This window comes from Mercenaria mercenaria, chromosome 7, assembly GCF_021730395.1.
Source record: "Mercenaria mercenaria strain notata chromosome 7, MADL_Memer_1, whole genome shotgun sequence".
NCBI classification, from domain to species: domain Eukaryota; kingdom Metazoa; phylum Mollusca; class Bivalvia; order Venerida; family Veneridae; genus Mercenaria; species Mercenaria mercenaria.
Genome location: NC_069367.1, coordinates 51678584 through 51703379, shown reverse-complemented (window position 1 = coordinate 51703379; position 24796 = coordinate 51678584). Strand labels below are relative to the sequence as shown.

General features: G+C 33.7%; 1 protein-coding gene across 6 annotated transcripts in view; it reads left to right on the top strand.

Moving 5' to 3' along the window:
- LOC123554167 (cAMP-dependent protein kinase catalytic subunit PRKX-like) overlaps positions 1-23696 on the top strand; it is a 49153-nt gene extending 25457 nt beyond the window's left edge. For 3 of the 6 annotated variants that reach the window (XM_045344114.2, XM_045344111.2, XM_045344113.2), the window contains 4 exons: positions 2130-2187; positions 4357-4434; positions 10820-10879; positions 16664-23696. In XM_045344114.2, the coding sequence (XP_045200049.2) occupies positions 2130-2187; positions 4357-4434; positions 10820-10879; positions 16664-16789 (322 nt within the window). In that variant the 3' untranslated portion in view covers positions 16790-23696. The remainder of the gene's footprint in view (positions 1-2129; positions 2188-4356; positions 4435-10819; positions 10880-16663) is intronic. The other 3 variants (XM_045344116.2, XM_045344112.2, XM_045344115.2) reach the window with 1 other exon arrangement.
- Positions 23697-24796: the final 1100 nt, after the last annotated feature.

The window sequence follows — 24796 nt, the reverse complement described above, 5'->3', positions numbered from 1 at the left end:
TTTGATGTAACAATGTTGGCTGGGTATTATTCAGCTTTTGATTAACCCTTACCCTGCTTAATTTCTATAATGAACTTGCCCATCTTCCAGTTTGGACAGCACCATTAACTGTTAAAAGGGGTGCTTACCAAAAAGGTACTGACTGAATGGGGAACAGTGCAGATCATGATCAGACTGCCAAGGAAGAATCAGTCATGTCCGGCATGATAAGGGTTAAATATTAGTTCTCATTTTTTCATCAGTAAACAAATATATAATGACCTCTTTGTACTCCTGGGTTGTTTTTCTTTTTAGAAGATTATTTTTTAGAAATTTGAGATTATTATGTGATTGAACTTTAAGTTAATAAAATTTGATAAATTAAAACTATTTCAGTCACGTAAGTCAAATTTATATACACTATATAATCAGGCTGTATATAATCTGTTGGCCAGTATGCCTTTTAAACAGCCCATTTATATATAATAGAATAAAAGTCTTTTGCATTTGCAGTAAAAGATGATATCAAAATGAAATGATGATGCAGTGAAATGTGAAATACTCAATTGTGTTATTTTTGTTTGTCAAATTATGCAAGTCTCTTGAAGAAAGAATGTACTTTAAAAACAGTTTCATCTATTTTTAACTAGTTATGTTCTTACAAGATTATATAGTTTAATAATGTCCTAGTTTTTGCATTATAATTGCTAGATAGGAATATACAAGAAATAGAGGATAATAGTTTAATATAACAATACATAACTGATTCATTTACCAGCTGAGAATTTTAAGAAAAGAACAATAGAAGAAAGATCAAAATAGATTAGATAGGGTCTATCATAAGTAAGATCTGTATTTGACATTTTGCATTGTACCCTAGGGTTTGATGTTTTTAAAGGGGAATGCCACCAGATGTATTCTGCCTTTGCGGCCAGTGTAGATCATGATCAGCCTGCAAATCTGTGCAGTCTGATCATGATCTGCACTGTTCGCTATTCAGCCAGTATCTTTTTGGTAAGCACCCCTCTTAACAGTTAATGGTACTGTCCAAATTGGAAGATGGACAAGTTCATTATAGAAGTTTATCAAGGTAAGGGTTAAATGGGAATGCCACCAGATGAGCATCAAAACTACCGAATTTAATTTTTCAAAACAACAGTGTGTATGAAATATCAAAAATCATAAATCAGTATTATCAAATTTTATATTCTAAGAATGTTTTATAAAACTCAGCTGATTTCCTTTTATTTTACACCATATTTTAAATGCTTGATTTGATATGCTTTAGAAAATTTTCTTTATATTTTACAGACTGAATGCCTGATCTCCCCGAATCACTTAATTTTTCTTTTCTAATTTTCAAGTTATTTAATATGGATAAAAACCACTTGCTAAAATCTAAAAGAATGACGTTTACCTGTAGGCATGCACCTTTAAGCTTATTGACGTTAGCACTTGTGTCATAGTACAAAATATAGTTGGTAATGTTTTGTAATATTGGATAAGTTTCAATATATCTTTTGAAATGATTAATGGAAAGAAAAAATACGTTGTATCCCACACAGTAAAAACAAACCTACATTGTTACTATTGCAACATTTTTCAAATTGTACGAAACTGAAAGTGGATAAAATAGCGATAAATTGCATTATAAACTAAATTTTGATTGAAAATTATTTAAACTGTATCTTCTGAGCATGGACACACCAGGTCCTGTCTCAACAAATTATGGCATCATCAAAGCGGCACCAGGCCTGCATATTTTTGGTGGGTTTCTTCCTTTTGAGAGAATTTGGATATTTGCCTTTCCTGGACAGGGGTTTTGCTCTTAAGATATGAATTGATCAGGAAAGAAGATATTTCCCTTTTTAGAGAGGTGTTAGTTGTATTGAGGGTTAAACTGTAGTCTAGACCTAGTTGGCAACAGAAGAAGTTATGATGACGCTGTGCATATAATGGTGGTATGATTAATTGTTCTTTTACAGCCAACTTGACAACCTTGAAGATACTTTATTGAAAATTTTATTAAATTTTTTAATGTGCTTGTTTCTGTGCAATTCCTGGAGGAAAGCCAGTTTTGAATCGATAATCTTTTAAATGTTGTTATTTTTTTGTAAATGGATAACTGTACCTGATATATTTTATTTCAGAGATCTCATAAAGAAATTGCTGGTTCCTGACAGAACGAAACGGCTGGGAAATATGAAGGTAAGACAAAGGTCAAGGACAATGGGAACCATTTTACTCAGAAATAAAGACATATTGAAAAATTAAACATTTAACAAAGTACATTGCCCAGTCTAAAATAGACCATTAAAAAATGGTTGCAACCTTGGAATGGTCACCAGACTCAGTTATATATATTTTGAATTTGCTGTAAAGTTAGGTCAGAAATTTAAGTTTTCAGAATTTATATGTGTTACAAAAACTGACTAACCTTAAATACACAGACTAAACAATTAATTATTAGATTATTATTTATGGCTGATCAGGTGGAATACTTACGTCAAAAAAAGCAGTTTTAAGTTCAGTCTGATTTAACATTTAATCTTATTTACGTAGTTAGAGAAAGTCAATGCCCATGATATATATACTTTTCAGATATATGTCAGATTCTAGTGCTACTGTATAAGTGGAAATGTTCACGGCAAATTTCGCCAGTTAAGAAAATCACGAAAATATTAGCCAGCGTAAATTTACATGGTCACTAATAACTGTCACTTTAGTCAAGTAAAGGTAAACAAATTAAGCTTGGCACTTCAGTTTTGGCGATTCACAAATATATCCGCTCGATTCACGAATATGTCCGCTTAATATTACAGTGTTCAGCTATGGATATTAATCCCCCACCACTCGTGGTGGGGGTTATAGGAATGGTCTCCATCCGTCCTTCTGTCTTCCGTCCTTCCGTAACATTTTGTGTCTGCTCTGTATCTCCTAAACCCCTTGAAAGATTTTCATGAAACTTTGGTCAAATGATAACCTCATCAAGACGATGTGCAGAACCCATGAGTCAGCCATGTCAGTTCAAGGTCAAGGTCACAACTCAAGGTCAAAGGTTTGAGCCTTCCATTTCGTGTCCGCTCTGTATCTCCTAAACCCCTTGAAGGATAATCATGAAACTTGGGTCAAATGATCACCTCATCAAGACAATGTGGAGAACCCATAAGTCAGCCATGTCGGCTCAAGGTCAAGGTCACAACTCAAGGTCAAAGGCTTGAGCCTTCCATTTCATGTCCGCTCTGTATCTCCTAAACCCCTCGAAGGATAATCATGAAAATTGCACCAAATGATCACCTCATCAAGACAATGTGCAGAACTCATGAGTCAGCCATGTCGGCTCAAGGTCAAGGTCACAACTCAAGGTCAAAGGTTTGAGCCTTCCATTTTGTGTCTGCTCTGTATCTCCTAAACCCCTTGAAGGATTTTAATCATGAAACTTTGGTCAAATGATCACCTCATCAAGACGATGTGGAGAAATCATGAGTCACCCATGTTGGCTCAAGGTCAAGGTCACAACTCAAGGTCAAAGGTTTGAGCCTTCCATTTTGTGTCCGCTCTGTATCTCCTAAACCCCTTGAAGGATTTTCAGGAAACTTAGGTCAAATGATCACCTCACCAAGATGATGTGCAGAACTGATGAGTCAGCCATGCGGGCTCAAGGTCAAGGTCACAACTTAGGGTCAAAGGTTTGAGTCTTCCATTTTTTGTCCACTCTTTATCTCCGTAACCCCTTGAAGGATTTTCATCAAACTTGGGTCAAATGATCAACTCATCAAGAACTCATAAGTCAGCCATGTCAACTCAAGGTCAAGGTCACAACTGAAGGTCAAAGGTTTGAGCTCTGTATCTCCTAAACCCCTTGAAGGATTTTCATGAAACTTGGGTGAAATGATCACCTCATCAAGATAATGTGCAGAATTCATGGATATCACTTTTCAAGAACTGCATTTGTTGTTTACCTTCTTGTGTAAACTGTAGTTATTTTTGTGAATACAAGCATAGAGCTATACAAGATGAAATTTTAATAGCTCTTTGACAGGCATCATCAGTAAGTTTTGTTAGTACTTAGACAAAAAAAGAATTTTATCATCACAATAGGCTGATATGAATTATGTTTGCTATAAAAAGTTGACCAGTGTAATAAAGAAAAATTTGAATATTTTATCATTCACATCACATGACTCCTCCTCAAAGCAATTATACCGTTGCCCCTCGCATCACCTCATATCACATCCTATAATATCAGGTAAGAGAAAGTTTATGTAAAAAAGAACAGAAATGATATATATTTGAAAGTATGCATTACAGATTTATTAATGTGACTAGACAATTAAATGTAGAAATAATTAATCAAATGTACATTGTTATTTACAGAATGGTGCTGAAGATGTGAAGAAACATAAATGGTTTAAAGCCATAGAATGGGATGATGTCCTTGCTAGAAAATTGAATGTAAGTTTCTTTAAAATTTTAAGGCTAGAGGAAGGTGTTAGATCAAAAGGTTCAATCATAATGAAACTTCATGTAATGCTGAAATTTCAATTTTGGATGACCAAACTTCACATTTTCTCGGGAAAGAGTTTCTAAAAAAGCTTATTAGCTTTCTACTCGATCCCTAGCTTTTGTAAAAATTTATTGTAATTACATGCTATTTGATTAATAAAATATTGTTTAAACCAAACTTCACATTTTAGGTTTTAGATTTAAGAACACAACAGTTAAGATTTTTGAAAAAAAATGAACATGAATTTTTTGTCTTAGATGAAAGACTTGAATAGAATGGACTCACAACTAACTGATAAAGAAATAAATTATTCTAAATACAACCAAACCTTTGCAATATCTTAATCAGTTACAGAAGATATGGTTGTTTTTTTTTTCTTGAGACTAACCCAGCTTCTACTCTGTGCAGTGATAACAACTGAGCAAGTTGTAACTCGTGATTGCTTGATTCTCTGCTAACTTGTTAGAATAGTTGTAATAGATCTGGAGTTTCATATCCAGCTCTGATCATGGTCTGCACTGTTCGCTATTCAGTCAGTAAATTTTCAGTGAAAACCCCTTTGAATAATAAGTGGTACTGTCCAAATTGAAAGATGGACCAGTCCATTATAGAAATATAGCAGGGTAAGGGTTAAGAATAACTGACAATTTCATCCTAAGTAAGAACCAAGATGAGCTATTAAGTGATGTAAGTTTGTATTGTTTACCGTTGCCAGTAAGAGACATCATAACATGTCATTATCGAAAAATTGACTATAATTTACATTTGCCTGTAAATCTACAAAGCAAGGAAAGAAGTAAAGGTGCATTTTAAAGTGCTTCTGGTCAAAACAACTTAAATGGCAAAAGGTTATGACAAGAACAAGAACTTTATTTGGTAGGAGGGATTCCACTGTAGCAATATATCAGAAGAAGTGCAAGCAAACTTTACCCTGCTAAATTTTTAAAATGGACTGGTCAGTTATTCAATTTGGGCAGTGCCACTTATTATCAAAAGGGGTGTTCACTGAAAATTTACTTACTGGATAGCAAACAGTGTAGACCATGATCAGCCTGCATGGATGTGCAGAGTTATGTATTTTTGCAAGATAATAATAAGTTCAGTGTTAGTTGGGTGACGAAAGGTGCTGCAAATTCAGAATGTACTTTAGTAAATTCTGCTTCTCTTTCTTTCATTCGATAAAGCGTTTTCAATAAAGTGTCAGATTTCAGTTAGTTACTGAAGTCGTTAATTCTCTAGTTCTGACTTTAAAAAGTTTGATAAACAAATTAATCTTTTAATCTTTTCATGTTACTAAATTTAGACTCTAACATTGGATATTGCATAAAATAATTGTGAAATACTGCTGTTTTATGTCAAGTATTGTAACCATTGTATGTAAGGGCAGGATTTTCATACCTAATTAAGGGATTAAAACTTTAAATTAAGCTGTAGATATACAATAGTATTAAGATTTAATTGCATTTATGCGCTAAGCTTAGTGAATAAGCAAGAAAATCGGCCAACATGCTAAATATTGGGTAAAACGGATAAACAAAATCTGTTTATTTGTGACCGTTTAAAAAAATCAGTCACGAGTAGAACTTTTGTTATGAATTACAGTTTGAATGAAGAATTTGGTATCAAAAAGAAAAACTAAGTAAAATAAGTTCATCAGTAGTTCAAGCTGAAATTATTAATCCTGTCTGTCTACTACCAGAATTATATGTATCGAAGTTTACTATTTAAGATACTAGTCTACTAAAATACTGCAAAAGACATTAAAGGGGACCACTTTCTGACTTGTACTTTTTTTTCTAATTTGGAAAGAATGTTTGTTTGTTCTTACTTGTAAATAAAAACAAAAATCTGAAAAAAAATCTGTCAGTTCAGGCAGTATTCCAAATCACATTATTACATTTCTGTAATGTTTGTAAAATCTGTAGAAATCTCTCTATTTCATTAGCCACGCAGTAAATATTTGATGAAGGGTAGAATATAGCTCGGATTTTAATCACACTCATAAGTAATACACATTTATGTTTTTTTCTGATACTTCAAACATATTGCTACATGTTTTAATAATTTTGATATGGTGTGCCCCCTCAAAAAATAAAAGCATTTTATTGCTAATGTACGTCAATATCTGACTAGGGATATGTTATTAAAGTTACTCTGCCAGACTAGGGACATGTTATTAAAGTTACTCTGCCAGACTAGGGACATGTTATTAAAGATACCTTGTCAGACTAGGGACATGTTATTAAAGTTACTTTGGCAGACTAGGGACATGTTATTAAAGTTACTAATGCACATCCATTTTAAGCTCAATTATAGCTAGAGCACAAGATTTAATGCAAACCAGGTTCAAGCTCGGTTATAGGTTGAGCACAAGGTCTAATGCACAGCCCATTAAAGCGCAGTTATAGGTAGAGCACAAGGTTTAATACACATTAGGTTTAAGCTCAGTTGTAGGGAAAACATAAGATTAAATGCACACCAGGTTTAAGCTCAATTGTAGATAGAGCACAAGGTCTAATGCACACCAAGTTTATCCTCAATTGTAGGTAGAGCATAATGTCTAATGCACACCAGGTTTAAGCTTAATTGTAGGTAGAGCACAAGGTGTAATGCACATCAGGTTTAAGCTCAATTGTAGGTAGAGCAGAAGGTTAAATGCACACCAGGTTTAAGCTCAATTTTAGGTAGTGCACAAGGTTGAATGCACACGAAGTTTTAAGCTCAATTGTAGGCAGTGCACAAGGTTAAATGCAAACAAGGTTTAAGCTCAATTGTAGATAGTGCACAAGGTTAAATGCACACTCATTTTATGCTTGATTATAGCTAGAGCACAATCTTTAATGCAAACTTGGTACAAGCTCAATTATAGGTTGAGCACAAGGTCTAATGCACATCCCATTAAGCACAGTTATAGGTAGCGCACAAGGTTTAATACATACTAGGTTTAAGCTCAATAATAGGTAGAGCACAAGGTTAAATGCACACTCATTTTATGCTCGATTATAGCTAGAGCACAATGTTTAATGCAAACTTGGTTCAAGCTCAATTATAGGTTGAGCACAAGGTCTAATGCACATCCCATTAAGCACAGTTATAGGTAGCACACAAGGTTTAATACACACTAGGTTTAAGCTCAATAATAGGTAGAGCACAAGGTTAAATGCACACCAGGTTTAAGCTCAATTGTTGGTAGAACATTAGTTAAATGCAGACCAGATTTAAGCTCAATTCTAGGTAGAGCACAAGGTCTAATGCACATCCCATTAAAACACAGTTATAGGTAGAGCACAAGGTTTGATACACTAGATTTAAGCTCAGTTGTAGATAAAGCACAAGGTTAAATGCATCCCAGCTTTAAGCTCAACTGTAGGTAGAACATAAGGTTAAATGCGAACCAGGTTTAAGCTCAGTTGTAGGTAGAGCACAAGGTCTAAGGCACACCAAGTTTAAGTTCAATTGTAGGTAGAGCATAAGATCTAATGCACACTAGGTTTAAGCTCAATTATAGGTAGAGCACAAGATTAAAGGCACACCTTGTTCAAGCTTAATTATAGGTAGTGCACAAGGTTAAATGCACACCAGGTGTAAGCTCAATTGTAGGTAGAGCACAAGGTCTGATGCACACCAAGTTTACGTTTAGTTGTAGATAAAGCACAAGGTTAAATGCATACCAGGTTTAATCTCAATTGTAGGTAGAGCACAAGGTTAAATGCATACCAAGTTTAAGCTCAGTTGTAGGTAGAGCACAAAGGTCTAATTCATACCAGATTTATCTCAATTGTAGGTAGAGCACAAGGTTAAATGCACACCAGGTTTAATCTCAGTTGTAAGTAGAGCACAAGGTTAAAGGCACACCCTGTTAAAGTTCAATTATAGGTAGAGCACAATGTAAAATGCACACCAGGTTTAAGTTCAATTGTAGGTATATCATAAGGTCTAATGCACACCAGGTTTAAGTTCAGTTGTAGTTAGAGCACAAGGTAAAATGCACACCAAGTTAAAGTTCAATTGTAGGTAGAGCACAAGATCTAATGCACACCAAGTTTAAGTTCAGTTGTAGGTAGATCATAAGGTCTAATGCACACAAGGTTTAAGCTCAATTGTAGGTAGAGCAGAAGGTCAATGCACATCAGGTTTAAGCTCCATTGTAGGTAGAGCACAAGGTCAATGCACATCAGGATTAAGCTCAATTGTAGGTAGAGCAGAAGGTTAATGCACACCAGGTTTAAGCTCAATTGTAGGTAAAGCAGAAGGTCAATGCACAACAGGTTTAAGCTCAATTGTAGGTAGAGCAGAAGGTCAATGCACACCAGGTTTAAGCTCAATTGTAGGTAGAGCACAAAGGTCTAATGCATACCAGGTTTATCTCAATTGTAGGTAGAGCACAAGGTTAAAGCCACACCCTGTTAAAGCTCAAGTATAGGTAATGCACAAGAATTCCAGTTTTCAGGTTACAAGTTTGAATCTTGAGCCAAAAATATGTTTTCAGTGAAAAATGTCTTGGCATTAAGTCTAGGGGTCATTTGATCACCATTTATGATTGGTGTGTGGAATTTGTTTTTTGATTGCAGGGAAAAGGTTAACACTGGTTAGGAATCCAGAAACACTGATAAGATTAGTTTACTGCTGCTATGCAACTGAAATATTGTTGAAAACAAATAAACAAGTTTACCAGGAACAAAACTGTAAATAGATTTATATCCTTGTCATGGGAAGATTCTGAAAAACTGTCTCTATTTTGTTTCACGTTTTTTCCCCTCAGAAAATGTTTCTAGTTCACAGGTAATGCTTTCCAGTACTGGAAGTACTGATTGTCTTATATTAATCAAGCTCAGATTATTTCAACATATTTACACCATGTACATAGGCAGCTGTACAGTTTTCCAAAATGAAAAATTGCCATTACCATTTATGATGTTTTTACTATGTAACTTGTATATCCAGTGATCAGGTGCACCCTATGTGGTAGTTACGATCTTTTTACTGGAACATATTTCTATAATTGATCTAAAATTTGGTAGCAAGAAGCAGATACTAACTTTTATTATGAACAAATTGTCAATAAACAGGTTCATACATACACAATTTCAAGTTCAAATGATGGCCCTTTGAATGCAGTTTCCAAATATATAATATTATATGTCACAATAAGTCATAAGAAACAATTAATGGCTTCAAACGTTCTTAGAATGAAAAAATGCCTGTTTTCTGATTCATCACATTGTTCTTTATTTGGATGGCATTGTCGTGACATGGTTCAGAATGCATTCAGTTTTGGTGTTCAAAATCATTTGTCAAATGATCATAGGTGTCACCAGAGCTCTAAAATTTACATGGCATAATTTCTTAACAAAAAGAGGTTGACCTTTTCTGATCTCCATACTAAAGAACATCTTTGTAGAAAGATTAAACATTCCCTGTATCTTTAAATGAAGGATTCTGCTTGATTTGTTTGGGTTAAAGGTCATTTTTCATCAAGTATGTATAACAGAGTGGACACCTATGATGATGATGCCAGTCCTATGAGTGGAATGCATTTTTATGTCCCCTTCAAAGAAGAAAGGGATATACTGTTTTGCTCATGATGGTCTGTCCATCAGCCTGTAGACAGTATGGTTTCTGATCAATAAATAGAGAATACTTTGACCTACATAGATAAAACTTCCTATAATAATTGCATATAGTAAGCTGATGACCTCTTTTGTTTTAGGATCAGTAGGTCAAAGGACAAAGTCACAATGACTATTAGAACAAAAACAGTATTTGCACAATAACTAGAGAATACTTTGACCTACATTGAGTCTTAGAAGAATTATATGCAGTCAGCTGATGACCTCAGTTATTTTAGGGGTAGTAGGTCAAAGGACAATGTCACAGTGACCTTGAGAACAAATCAGTCACAAGAGAATACTCTGGCCTGCAGTAGTCAGGCTTCCTAGGATGATTATCTGGGTACACTTGATGACCCTCATTATTTGAGGGTTCAGGGGTTAAAGGTAACAGTGACCATGAGGCTTAAAATGATTCTGATATGTAACTCAAAAAGCACTTATACAGTAGTCAGACCATATAGGATGATGACCTTTTGTAAGATGATGAGCCATATTGTTTTAAAGGTTTAAGGTCAAGGTCACAGCAAACTTGAGATATAAAAATTATACCACCTGTTACCACAGACAGAGGCGATCATTGGAGGTATATGTGTTTTATATACAGCTCTTGTTTACTACAGTTTGATATTTTGTAATTGTTATGTATGTGTAAACAAGGTTTAATTTTTGAGTATACATGTAACTGGGGTCCTATAACTGCTCATACTTCATTCTGTTTCAGCCTCCTATAACACCGGAGGTTCTATATGCAGGGGATATATCTAATTATAGCAATTGTGCAGTGAGTACAGGGCTGGCTTTTAAAGCCAGTTACTTCCCCTTGATATGCATACATATAATTACCTCCCCTTTTGCTTCTGTATTTATAGGAATGCCATCCTAGTAATTGCTAGTTTAGCCAAATAACTGTGATAGATACTACAAAAATATTAACATTATTACCATGTTAAAAGTCAGTTAAGAGTAACTACCAAAATTAAAGCTGAAGGGTGTTTATATTGTTTAGTTTTTGAGCTGTCATTGTGAATTCTTGAGGCTGCAGTTGTCATAAAGATACTATCTTTGAGTTTCACAAGACTTAAACAATTGAGTCTTTCTGAGCTTTATTGCAGTGATAGGTCTAAACAAAAAAGTTTATTTTGTGACCAGTCTCAAAAATCCAGCATCTGATTGGCTGTGTCTGAGCACCAATTAGAAATTGACCAATGGCAGCGTGCATTTCTAGGCTGGTGTACAAACAAATTTTATGCCCTTTGTACCAGGTTATCAAAGGAAGATTTGGAGACCAGTCTTTAACTGCAGCCTTGTCTTGCTATTGGTCAGGTATAAGTGGACAGCTTCAACAAATCAGATTCTGCTATATTAAGATTGGTCTCAAAACTCAGTTTTACCAATAACTGTTGATCTGCATTCTTTTCTTGTCTAATATGAAATGGGTACTTACTGAAGTGCTGTTTGCCTTTCCTCTGCAAAGTTGTCAGTAACATCCTTCATTTTGAACCAAATCCAGGAAAAATACCTTTTCTTATAACCTTGCTTTTCTGTTGTTAACAATTTTAACAGTTGCATGAGGAAAAGGGACAGTATGAAGATGGAATTCCCTGCTGGCTTTCACATGATACTCAGAATATGCATACAGTGGAACTTTGTTCGCTCAAACTGGATGGGACAAGCAAAATTTGTTCGAGTTATTGGTAGTCTGAGCTGCGAAAATATGTATTATGTAGATATTTTGCCGGGACTTGACAATGAGTTTGAGCAAAGGCTGGTGTATGAATTTTCTGAGTTTGAGCAAACAAAGTCTGGCTGTATAAAGCTAAGTCATTTATTACTTACAAGTAAAATTACAATTAAAACAAACAAGATTTACTTCCTTGATGAACTTCTAAAGATGCATCTTGTTATAAAGAATATACAGTTTCATAAAGATGTTGGTCGAAATTTCCTTTGTCTTTGGAAGGTAAAGAAAGCTGAAAGATCGAAGTTTCAGCAGAAAAAGCTGACAATTCTTGAGGAGAATCTTAGTATAGTGAATCAAAATTCTATTTAATTTATTGAATAAAGAACGATGGCAAAATGCTTGGCTCTGATAAAATGCTCTAAAGGGCCTTGCAGTACTTGGTTATTGAATTCAATATCATAAGCTACTCAAGTAAGATTCTCTATATATTACTGGTATTCAGTATATATATACTGGGTAGACCAAGCTATTTTAATTTGCAACTATTTTAACTTGCATGTTAGCAAAGCAAATGAGGAAATAGCCTACATATACCAACAGTAGACTGTATCATACAAGACTTGCATGTAAACATACTGCTAATGTTAGACACAGTAACATGATAATAGGCTAATCTTCCTGATAATCTCTATAACAGCTCTGGTATTCTCTCTTAATCTTCTGCTCGGTTAATTCTATCCATGTGTTTCCCTCTGAAGCTATATACAGTTAGGCAATAATACAGATAGGCAACAATGCAGTTAGACAGTTAAGCAACGTATTCCTTCTGAAACATTTTGCAGGATCCCAGTTGTATTGAGAATCCATGTTTTATTTACAAGAGTTAGATATTTTCAAATGTAATATTGATGTATTTTAGTGACTACAACCAAAGGATTGATTGTGTGCGAACAAGGTGATCAATTTGAATTTAGAAAAAATCCTCTCCGTTCGTCACTTTCAGTATTTTACTCAGTTCCTATTTTACTCATGTACCTGATGACACAAAATGGCCACTTTCATACTGCTTATATAGATGTTTAGGCCATACCAAATTGATTAATAGTTCTTTGGAAAATTTTCAAAAAAAATTGGAGCGGGCGAGCGAAATTTTTATTTTATTTTTTTTTTCTCAATTTTGATTTTTTCAGAGGCGGGTAGATTTTACATGGAGCGAGCGGGCTTTTTTTAATTTTTTTTCCCAGCTTGGACCCTTGAGGAGGCGGTTATGATTATACATGAAGTTAACATTTCTTTAGAAATAACACAGAAATCAAACATTTACAGTGTGGGTAACACAGTATATAGCTTTTCTATTATGTTTTAAAGACTACATGAATGATTTTGCAAATAAATTCTTGCCAAACCTCACTGAATCACTTTGTTTTTTTTAGTTATAATTTCTAAGGGATGAGTGTCTTATCTTTAATTTTGATTTTTCTACATTAATCTGAAGGCCTGCCTATTTAAGACAAAACAGGCACATGTGTGGAATAACATTTCTTCTGAAGCACAGTTAGATGGCTTCGGCACATGAACAACTTTGTGCCCCTAGTGGAACTCCAACCCATAGAGGTGAAGGGAAGTAACAAACCACTTGACCAGTGAGACCAAACAGAGTTGGTCACACAGATGCTTCGACATTGCTCGAATCCCTTTGGAATAATTTCTTAACAGATCCGGCTAGCTTATGTTTTTGTGGTTGAGATTCATTTCAGGCAAAAATGATAACAAGACTGACAAAGAATGATCCCAATATGGTCACCCTTAAAGTGTTATATGGCCACCCTTAAAGTGTTGTTTGTTTTGCTTTGACTGAACTAGAAATTTAGAGTTGGGGAGGTCTGTTTTTTCCAGTTTTTTTTTTCGTTCTATCAATTCACAGTCAAGTAATAGACAAACAGGCAAAATTGGGGTTACAAAAAGACATATTTTATATCTACACTACTTATTTGAAAAGCTAAACAATTTTTAAATTGACTAAATGCGTTTCGATAGAATATCTGACTGCTGTACTAAAGAAGTTACGTTCAAAAAGATTTGGCCTAGACAATGTGATAGGTCGGTCAGGATCTGTGAACAAACATTTTTTTAAGATAGTAGTCGGCCTCAGCTTTGGGCTATAGATATAACATACTGAACTAAACAACTGATAACAAATGGTTTGAAAACTATATCTGAACAATATTTCCAAATATTTTTAACTGCATCCCCGTGCACGTCTTACAAGTCGTGATTCGTTCCTTTCACTGTATTGAACAAAAGTAGAACGTGCCTACTTCATTACCTACCAACACATCGAAGGCCATGTGTGGCACTAGCACAGACACTCCAGATTTAAAACAAATGATGAACAACACCATAATTTCTGACTTTTTGAGTTTTGGTCATCAGTAACATGTATTACGGATGCATGAAATCCGATCAGTATCACTTTGACGCATTAAAACAGCGATAAAACCTGCTTTGCCGTTATTATTCCGGACCGCGTAATCGGGGAAAAAAATTTTTTTTCGGAGATTTTTATGTACGTGCGGGCGGGTGATTTTTATTTTTTTTTCTCGGGAATGAAATTATTGATGCGGTAGTTCCGACGAACGACATATCAATTTGGTATGGCCTTATGTCAGAAAAAGTCTTGATTTGAACCACTCAGTTAGCTCAGCTGAAAAAGTACATAGATTTGATCCTCGGGTGAGATTTGAATGTTTTCTCTGTTGATTTTTTAGCTCATCTGATTTTTTGAAAAAAAATGATGAGTTATTGTCATCACTTGAGCGGTTGTCGGTGTCGGCGTTGCCTGGTTAAGTTTTATGTTTAGGTCAGCTTTTCTCCTAAACTATCAAAGCTATTGCTTTGAAACTTGGAATACTTGTTCACCATCATAAGCTGACCCTGTATAGCAAGAAACATAACTCCATCTTGCTTTTTGCAAGATTTATGGCCCCTTTTGTACTTAGAAAATATCAGATTTCTTGGTTAAGTTTTATGTTTAGGTCAGCTTTTCTCCTAAACTATCAAACTATAATTATTGCCCCTTTTGGACTTAGAAAATCATTTTCTTGGTTGAGTATTATGTTTAAGTCAACTTTTCTCATAAACTATCAAAGCTATTGCTTTAAAACTTGCAACAGTTTTTCACCATCATAAGTGGACACTGAACATCAAGAAACATAACTCTGTCCTGCTTTTTGCAAGAATGATGGCCCTTTTTAGACTTAGAAAATCATGGGTAGGACAATATTTCTATTACACAAAAAAAATCAGATGAGCGTCAGCACCCGCAAGGCGGTGCTCTTGTTAGAAGACATTATGTCTGAAGTCATTTGTCTCCCCCTCTGATTTCTGTGGAGAAGTTGTCTGTTACTTATGAAGAACAAATATATACATGTACAGAATCAAGGAACACTGGTAAGGGTTAATTGAGTGCTGTTACATAAATGAAATACTATTGAGAAACAGTGAACACAAGTCACACATCACACTTGACTTGTAGGTTACCATCCTGCATTTGATAACAATTCCATTGGTTAGATTCAAGACAGCCTGGAGTCTGATGCTGGATGTTTAAGACTGGTCTCAAACTAGGCTTTATAAAACTTTGAAGTCTGGTTTTATACTTGCTGATAATGCATTTAGAGGTAACAACAAATATCTCATAAAATACACATATGTACCAATGCAGGATTATATGACCTAGCTGAAGTGTCTTCTTTTATATACATTCCATTCCATTCATTTATTTATAGCAGTAAGAGCTGTTATTCCTGGATATAAAACAGCATTTACAAAAAATCATTGTACTTACATCCTTCTTTTTACTTCTTTCTTAACTCTTCTGTAATCTTTTCTTATCTTTTGGGAATTGTAGCAGTAATTTTATTAAGCAGCCAAATACACATATATTTCATGAGAAAATATTACATATAGAAAAGTTGGAATTCTCGTCAAATACCACCATTTACATGTACATATTTTGCATGTTATATTGTACCAAATGGTATCATCATTGCAAATTATTTTATTATCTGAATTAAATAAGCATAAATCTTCAAAAGTCCAAAACATCTAAAATGACAAGTTGAAAAGTTAGAAATTGTTAGGACTGGTGAAAGGTTAAAATTTTGTTGGGTATCGGTAAAAAAATATTGAAATTGTCTTTTGAAGTACCAGTATGTCAGAAACTGGCAAAGCTAACTTGTTTGAAACTGGTAAAACTCAGAAATTTTTCAGGAATAATAAAATGACTGAAGTTAAGTAGGACTGTTAAAAATTTATTTTTATCTGCACTTGAAATATATAATGTTAAGAAGCATCTGAAGTTTGAATATTCTAATGTGGCTAGTAGAAAATAAAAATTGTCAAAATGAAATATTTCACATATTATAGGCCTATACAAAGTTGAAGTAGTACACAAATTGTTATGAAAATTTATCAAGATGTTTAAAAGACAACAAATATTGTTTTATTGATTGCGTAAGACAATAGAGTACCATCAAAGGCTTTTTATTTTTTGGTGGTTCGGCTGCTTTTTTGAATAGCCTAGAAGCTAATTACAACTATACAAAAAGAGTGATGACTATTTATCTTTTAGTGTTCTTTATAGTTTGAACTGTATTTGTTAGTTAAACCTTACATTATATCCATAGATACCAGTCCTATCTTATCTTTTAAAATTTAAAATTAATTACAAATAAATATCCCCACAAAACAGTCATATTGGCCCAAACAACTAAATTTTGATACAAACAAAATCAGATGATTTAGAATACATTAGGATTGAGAATATATAATATTTTGTAGAAACAACAACTGTTTCTGAACTCTGTAACATTTCTTTTGCAGCCTCCAATCATTCCGAAGGTAGCACATGAGGGCGATACGAAGAATTTCGACTCATACCCAGAAGATGATTGGCAGAAGACGGCTGCGGCTGGGGAAAAAGATATCGCTCTCTTTGCTGAATTTTGATTGGCTGTGGAAGATGTGCAAAATCTGTGATATCAAATTGATGAATATTCATTAAAGCCATTCTCACTAGAAAATGTCGAAGAATTCAGTTTGGCAAAGTGGAAGATGTTACGCACAAAACATAGGTCTATGTTCCGGCAGAACAACACATTTCCAAGTTAAGAAATCGCCTTTAAGTTTCGTCACACAAGAATGCTTCAGATGAAATATAAACTTTAAAAAAAATAAAATGTTAAGACACTGTCAAACTGCAGCATGAATCAGGGACAAATTTGTCTTCAGTTAAGCAATGTATTAGATGCCAAATTTATGATTTCTGTAAACTCTGTAACATATGAAGAGTATCTTGGATGTATTGGAAGAGAGTATTGATGGAGAGTATTAATTAAGAACAGGGTATATTTTGAATGGTTATCTAGATGTAGATAAATTTCAAGTCTTACCCTCTTGAAAGTTTGTTATGTTGTTAAAAGTTTTGAAATCATGGAGGATTTGAATAGTCAGTGTTTTTTTTTCTGCAGAAGCATATCACTGCTGAGAAAGGCTATGACATCCATCTTAAAATGCTCATTTTATATGACTTTCTTATTTTAAAGCAGTTGAGTAAGTGTTACACATGTTTAACCCTTAGACTGCTAAATTTCTAAAATGGACTGGTCCATCATTCAGTTTGGGCAGTACCATTTATTATTTGAAGGGGTGTTCACTGAAAATTTACTGACTGAATAGCGAACAGTGCAGACCATGATTAGCCTGCACGGATGTGCAGGCTAATCTTGGTCTGCACTGGTCGCAAAGGCAGAATAATTCGCCGCCAGCAGGCTGAAGGTTAAAGAATGTTGTTTATAGAACTGAAATTGACAGGAAATTGTTATTTAAACACCCCATTGGATCGTAATTATGTTAGGAAAATTGTTTGCATTTTATCAGATTTAGGGTAAAAACTCTTATGCTGCCATACTCCACCCACCCACTACCTCCATAAAGAAACAGAAAATTTGCCTAATCAATTTTTGCAATTTTGCAGTAATGTAACAATTGTATTTTCATATAGTATATCTTTGGGAAATGGCGCGCATACAATACAATCAAATAGTGTATATCGATCAGATGAAATGATTGATCTGAAAAAATAATGTAAAAAGGCAGACTTGGTAAAAATTATGTCTTTTAGCATTTTTCATACAAACAAGAAGGAAATTGGTGACTAAATTGCAGTTTCTACATTTTCATAACTTCTGGTTTTTGTATCTATATAGAAAATTTTATAGTTTCAAGTTTATGATGACAACAGTCCAATACATATAGTTTCTCCTAAAAATGTAAGGTTTTGTATGGTGACTGAGCAATTTATACAGCTGAGCATTGGATGTATGTCAAAGTATTTTCAGATCAGCAGAAATCTTCATTTATTCGCATTTATTTTTGAAATGCACAGTATAGATTTTGCATTTATATTATTTTGTTATGTTGTAATGCAATTTGAGTGTACATATTGTATCATGGTGTTTTTGAAATTCTTATTTTTTTATAAGCTGCATGCCCCTATTATACCAAGCAGCTTTTTATGCTATGTACAGGAGCCCCTAAAATCCACTAAGTCAAGATTAATTTCAGTTATTAAATATCAGCTTTGTTATTGTAACTTGATGAAAATCATTGAAGTTCCTATCTAGTTATATACACATGTATTTAGGTTCGTCTTTGCAAAGGCAACATTTAGGAAGTTGTCTGCTCAAACATTCTGTTAACAGATACGTTGTCACATGAAAATGTACCGGATGGTATTTTTGTTGAAATTCTGTTGTTTTGTTTTATATATTTTGTCTAAAAAAAGAATCATTTGCAAGATTGTGTTTTTAAGATATTTTATCAAGGCATTCAAATTGGTGATTGTAGTTCTTAACGTATGGCAGAGAAGTTGTCTTTTCAGTAACTGAAGTACTATGAAAATTCTGCAGTTTAGACTTGGTACCTTGATTTGCAAGGGGCAAAACCTTTTGCAAAAATTACTTAGGAATTTGACTGAATGGTTTTCTTATTTAGTCTACACAACTGAAGTTTGTGTGTGTTGAATTTGACAGACACAGGATAACAATACATATATTACAAAGGTATTTTGATGGTACTTGAAAATTTCTCTGAGATAACTGGAATTTTAGATAAGATACAAAGATTTAGCTGTAGATGATAGACTTAATGTTTGAGTATTTAGTACTAAAGTTTTTAGCAATACAAACTGATTGTTTCTGTTTATCGTTGTACATTACTCACATTTTAATCCGTCCAACATATACTTGTTAGTGGATCTTGTTATCACAAAATTATATTTTGATAATGGACATTAATTTTATTTATATTAGAGACGATTATTTTAATGATTTATGCCTCTTCTAGTATACATGACATTATTATTGTAATATCAAGAAAAAGTCATAGATCTGAACGCATAATTGTAGTCACCAGGTTATCTGTCCGTGCCCATGTCTCGGTGTTCTTGTCCAGGCTATTTCTGAGAAAACACTGGCTGGAATTTATCATAACTTTATTGTAAGTTTTACTGTCAAGAAAAGATGCCAATGTTATCTGCATATTTTTGGGTTTTTTTTCCAGTGTTGCGGCCCTTTAATGATACTTTTTTAACAAAATTAGGTTATTGATCAGACTGCCACAAAGTATCAATGAAACTTCATAGGAAGCTTCACTAACAACAGGAGTTCAGCAAATATCCAACGTGTTCTGCCATGATGATTTTTCACAGAGTAATGGCCCTTTGGTTTTATTACATATAGTGTACCATAGCAGGATTCTTGTTTTGCCTTGTCCAGAATATATCTTTAGGTATACCATAGGGATTTCATGTAACTTGCATTCATTTTAAACCATAAAGGACTACAGAACACAAGAACTATATTTATAAAAAGTTTGTGTAGAATGAAATCTTAATAGGTACATTTGTAAGACAACTTATATCACACTCTCCATTAGGGAGCATCCAACAGTTCCATATATCTTGTATTTGCAATGTTTGGAAAATACTCATAGTCATATCTCCTCAAATAATATCTCGATTTGAATGTCAGTTTATGCCATCTTTAACTTTTCTTTAACACATAAATGGGTCATTTGTTTCAGGGTAACTTTCTAAACTAATTTATTTACCTCTTACACATATTTGTTGTGACGTGTTTTTTTCCATATTATTTTAAAGTTAAAATAAACCTTGAAGTTAGGAGTGTTTACATATTATTTTAGATTCTATTTCAGTGGATACCCCACTTTATTAAATGAAAACAAGGTGAAAAGCCTTTGTTCAGTATCTGCAATTTTACCTCACATGTTTTGAAATTTGTTGAAGAAGTGTATAAATGTATATCAAATTCTGCAGATTGCTATTTTCCCAATATTTATAGTTGTATTTATTGTGCACGTCCCCCCCCCACCCCCACCCCACTTCCTTGAAAAAGAAGAGGTAAATTGTATATTTTATGACAGTCTGTTGGTCAGTCAGTGACCTTGAGGCTGAAACTGGTATCTTACTTGTAACAACAGCTGCTTGGGTATATGACCATCAAAGGTCATAGCGTGGGTTTCTGTGGTCAGTAGGTAGCCCGTGTTCATTTAGGGGTCAGAAAGTCAAGGCAATAGTGACCTTGAAACTAAAATAGTTTAGGATCAATAACTGGAGAATGCTTGTGGCTGTGGCGATCTTACTTCATAGCATGATTTACTATGGTCAGCAGATGACCTCTCAGTCATTTTGGATCATAAGGTCATAGTTTAAAGTCATAGCATACTTGAGATTAAAAATTATAAACCCAGTTACCTGTGGAAGGCCATCATTGGGGAAGGGTGGGGGTAGCCTTTGTATTTTACAAACAGCTTTTGTTATGGAGGTAAAGCCAGTAAATGTTTATAGTGCTGTATGATAGGGGCACTTCAAGTAATAGCACTTATATATTGCACATCAGCTTGAAATACGCTTTTTGTATGTCAGAAAAATTTGTTAGGAGTTCTGCAGTCATTACCTTACAGTATGATTATGTTGTTACGGGTGATATTTTTATTTCCAAACAAATTCTCATTATTTGAAGAATCATAAAATCATTCTGTTATACATATTTAAGCTGCACCATGAGAAAACATAGTGCATTTGCACAGTCTGGTCAGGATCCATGCTGTTCGCTAACAGTTTCTCTAATTGTAATAGGGTTTGAAAGCAAACAGTGTGGATCCTGACCAGACTGTGAGGATGCGCAGGCTGGTCTGGATCCATGCTGGTCGCAAACACACTATGTTGGTTTTCTCATGGCGTGGCTCATTTATTTGTTGTAAATGTTGGCATTTATACTATTTTCCTTGGATTTGCAGTTTTCATAGCTTACATTTTTCCCATAAATGCTTTGGAAAACAAAATGATTTTCCTTATTCAATCCAAAAGCTGCAAGAAACAAAATGTTAGTGATAAATGCTATTTTCATCTAAGTAAGACTTAGACCCAAAACTACAATATTTTCACTTTTAAAGGTCGACCATTTAGCTGTGTACGTATGGTAAAGGACAAGATTTGTAAAGGGGAGTATATAAGTTTGAATCCAGAATGAAGCTAGGTGCTCTGCAAACACAGAAGGTCAGAGGTCATTCCTTCTTCATCTCTGGTTCATTTATGGAAGTTGACAGTCACTTCAAGAAAACAGATTGGTACTAGTAAAGACAGGTTAAGAACACTGACTGCAAAGAATATATGAAATACTGATTGAAAGTGACATTAAATCCAACAAAAACAAACTTTGTAAAAGGTCAAAAGTTTCAGCAGAAACCTTTGTAATTTAGTTGGTATGAGTTAAATGGATATTTGCAGTTTTGTGTCCAAGTCTGAAATTTCAGATACATTACAAATCATTGATGAATTTGCGTATGAACTTTTGTTGTGATGCAAGCATCTTGTATGTAAAGCTCCTTTGTTTGCCTAAAAAGTACCATGTTACAAAAACAGATGGATTACCAGTACTTGAGTTTGTTCAAGAGAAATTTGAAAATGAGGGAAATATTGTACTTTACTGCTTTTCTGCAATTTTGATAAAAAATTACAAAAATGTTCTTTTTAGAGGACCAGAAAGGGATACTAAAAATTAATCTGTTTGCACTTACCTTTATAGAAGTGTTCAGCATTGGAAAATGTTACTGGTTATATTTCATAAATGATTGTTTACAGCAGTATCGTGTATATTTGAACCATTTTGTCTTATTAATTTACTTGTTGGGTCGGTATAGCTCTTGGCATCTTTCACAATTGGTTAAGTCACTGTGTTTTGATAGGGAAAAAAACAGTAGATTGCTAATTGAATTCCATAGATATTACTTAAATCATGACTGTGCTTGATTCTTTTGCTCAATGTTGGGTGTTTCTTTCCAAATTTTAATCACATTTATTTTAGAAACCTGTGGAGTCACTACAAGACAGTCATAGTTTAACAAAATACAATTATTGTCCAAAAGTTTGCAAAGAGTGGCTTTTAAAGTCACTGCTACATTCAGTTTAAACCTTTTTCTTTAGCTGACAGCTTGGTTTAGCTGTAAAAGCCATTCTATCATTAACATTTTAGCTGTTTGGAAAGTTCATGCCAGTTTTCTGTTACTTAGCCATGGAGTCTGTTGATCTTTCTCTTATTCAGAAATAATTCTTATAATATTACACTAGTACAATAATTCTGTTATTTTTTTCTTATTCTGTCATTATTGTTGATACAAAATGGTTATCTTTTTCTTACTGGTATGCAAACAAAACGGTTTCGATACTATTTTTCCCTTTTTGAAAATAATCACGATTATATTTTTCTTATCAAAGGAATGAATGTCATTTTTTGTTTGTTTTACACACTTGTAAAACCTGAAATCGAAGTGCACATATCCGATAACAGCTGGAAGGCCATTATTGCAGATATGTGTACGAGGTTTTGGGTTTTACAAGTGTGTAAAACAAAAAAATACGACATTTATTACTTTTGTTTCTTTTTATTGTTATTGTTTTCAAGTCAATCATTTTTAATTTCAAATCTCTGTACTGACAGTATAAATAAAAAGTGAAAAAAGTAGTCCAACATCGGGAGCAGCTCAAAAGTTATCCGAATAAATTTGTTTTACATACATGTAAAAAAAATCTGTTAGCCTATCAAATTGAAGAAAACAGTCCAAAAAAAGAAACAATCAAAATTAATAATCATAGTATTTTTATTCAAAGAAAAGTTCTGTTAATATCCTTATTCAAAGAATAGTTCTGTTTATATTTTCATTCTAAGAAAAAATGTTAAAATTTTCCTTATTCAAAATGTAATCTAACCATTTTCTTACTGAAAAATAGTTTTGTCAGTATTTCTCTTATTCATTGATAAATTAAGATTGTATAAAATTGATTTTTATTTGTTCAGGTCTTATTGTTTTGAAAAGTGTCATGACAGTATAAATCTTTCATTTTCACAAAGACTCTCATGTGTAATTAACATTCTGTTTTTGTTGTCCTGTTTCAAGCTTTATGAGTGAACAATAGTACAGAAAGAATTCTGTTAATCATCAATAGAGAAACAGAAAATAAATTGTTTTTGTGAACAAATGTATTTGAACTTCTTGAGGGTTTTGAATTATGGATATATTTGTTTCATATATTTTTACTGTTTCAAGATATTGAATAAAGAAATACCAGATATGTTTTTATTTCTAAAGAAATAATTTGTGACACAATTTTTGTATAGTCATTCTTTTACTAGACCTTCTTATCCCTGTTTACGAGTCCCGTGAACGTTTAGCATTTTTATATATCTGAATCAAATGTGTATTTAGATTTTTACACCCATTATTTTATATGCTATTGAAAGATTTGTTGAATTCTGGAAATAAAAAGTGGTCTGAAGTTCAGTGTTGTTACAATAATTCTGTATTGCAAGTCTATTGCCCTGGACACAGTTGTACACTGACTTAAACTAGCAGCCAGTTAAACTTTGATTGAAAATATTAGTCTTGATGGGAAACCAAGTTTGATGGGGTATTCTTACTGTAAAGACTTTATAGTGTTCCTAAATCCTTAACTCTTACATTCGTTTTTCTGTCTTCTAAAATGTCAAAATATAACCTTAAAAGTTAATCAACTGTTAGCTGTTTTGCCTGTTTCAAACAACTGGGTCTTGGTCTTTTTCTACACACACTGTATATGTACTGATTGTTTAGGACAACATGTCATTTGACGGGATCCATATTAACATGTTTAATACTTGATATAGACTAATTAGTTAGTTATACTGAAATCTACTGGCAGATCATTTTCAGCCCAAAGCCTACCTTGCCTATACATTTGTATCAAATTTATGTTGATATGCTAAACTGACAGTTTATCCTAAATGATAAGTAGGTGTGACTGACAACAACTATCAGTTTGTTTAGCTGGTATTAGTTTAGAGCAATATTTCAACAGTGTTTCAGTTATGGAACGGCATGAAGTCAGTAAACCTAGACAGTGTTTCATGATTCTGTTGCAGAGTTACAGGTTTTCTCGACAGCATTCATTTGTTTGTTTGTTTGTTTGTAAGCTTATTTATAGTTGCCAGTGGAAACACGAGAGCTGTTGAAGACTGTTAGTAATTTTTAGTAGAGGATAGTGCAAGATACAGAAGACGCCTAAATTCAAAAAGCCTGTCTGGTCTGGCACCCAAACATGAGTCGCTTATCCCAATATTAGTGATTAAAGTTGGAGGAGTGGGGGCTAGAACTCATGCCCCCTGGTTCCACAGTCAGACAGTGTTAACACTTCTACCGCTCTTTTTGTTTCTATATAAGCTTATTTTATAGTCGTCAAAATTGCTAAGTTGGAAAAGGAGCATAAATTTGCAAAATTAGCAAAATAGAGTTATGGAACCTGTGCATTGTAAGTCAGTTTATCACAGTGAATGTGTGTGAAGTTTCAATCCATTCCCACAAGTAAGTGAGCTTTCAATCCATTCCCTGGCCATAAGTGGT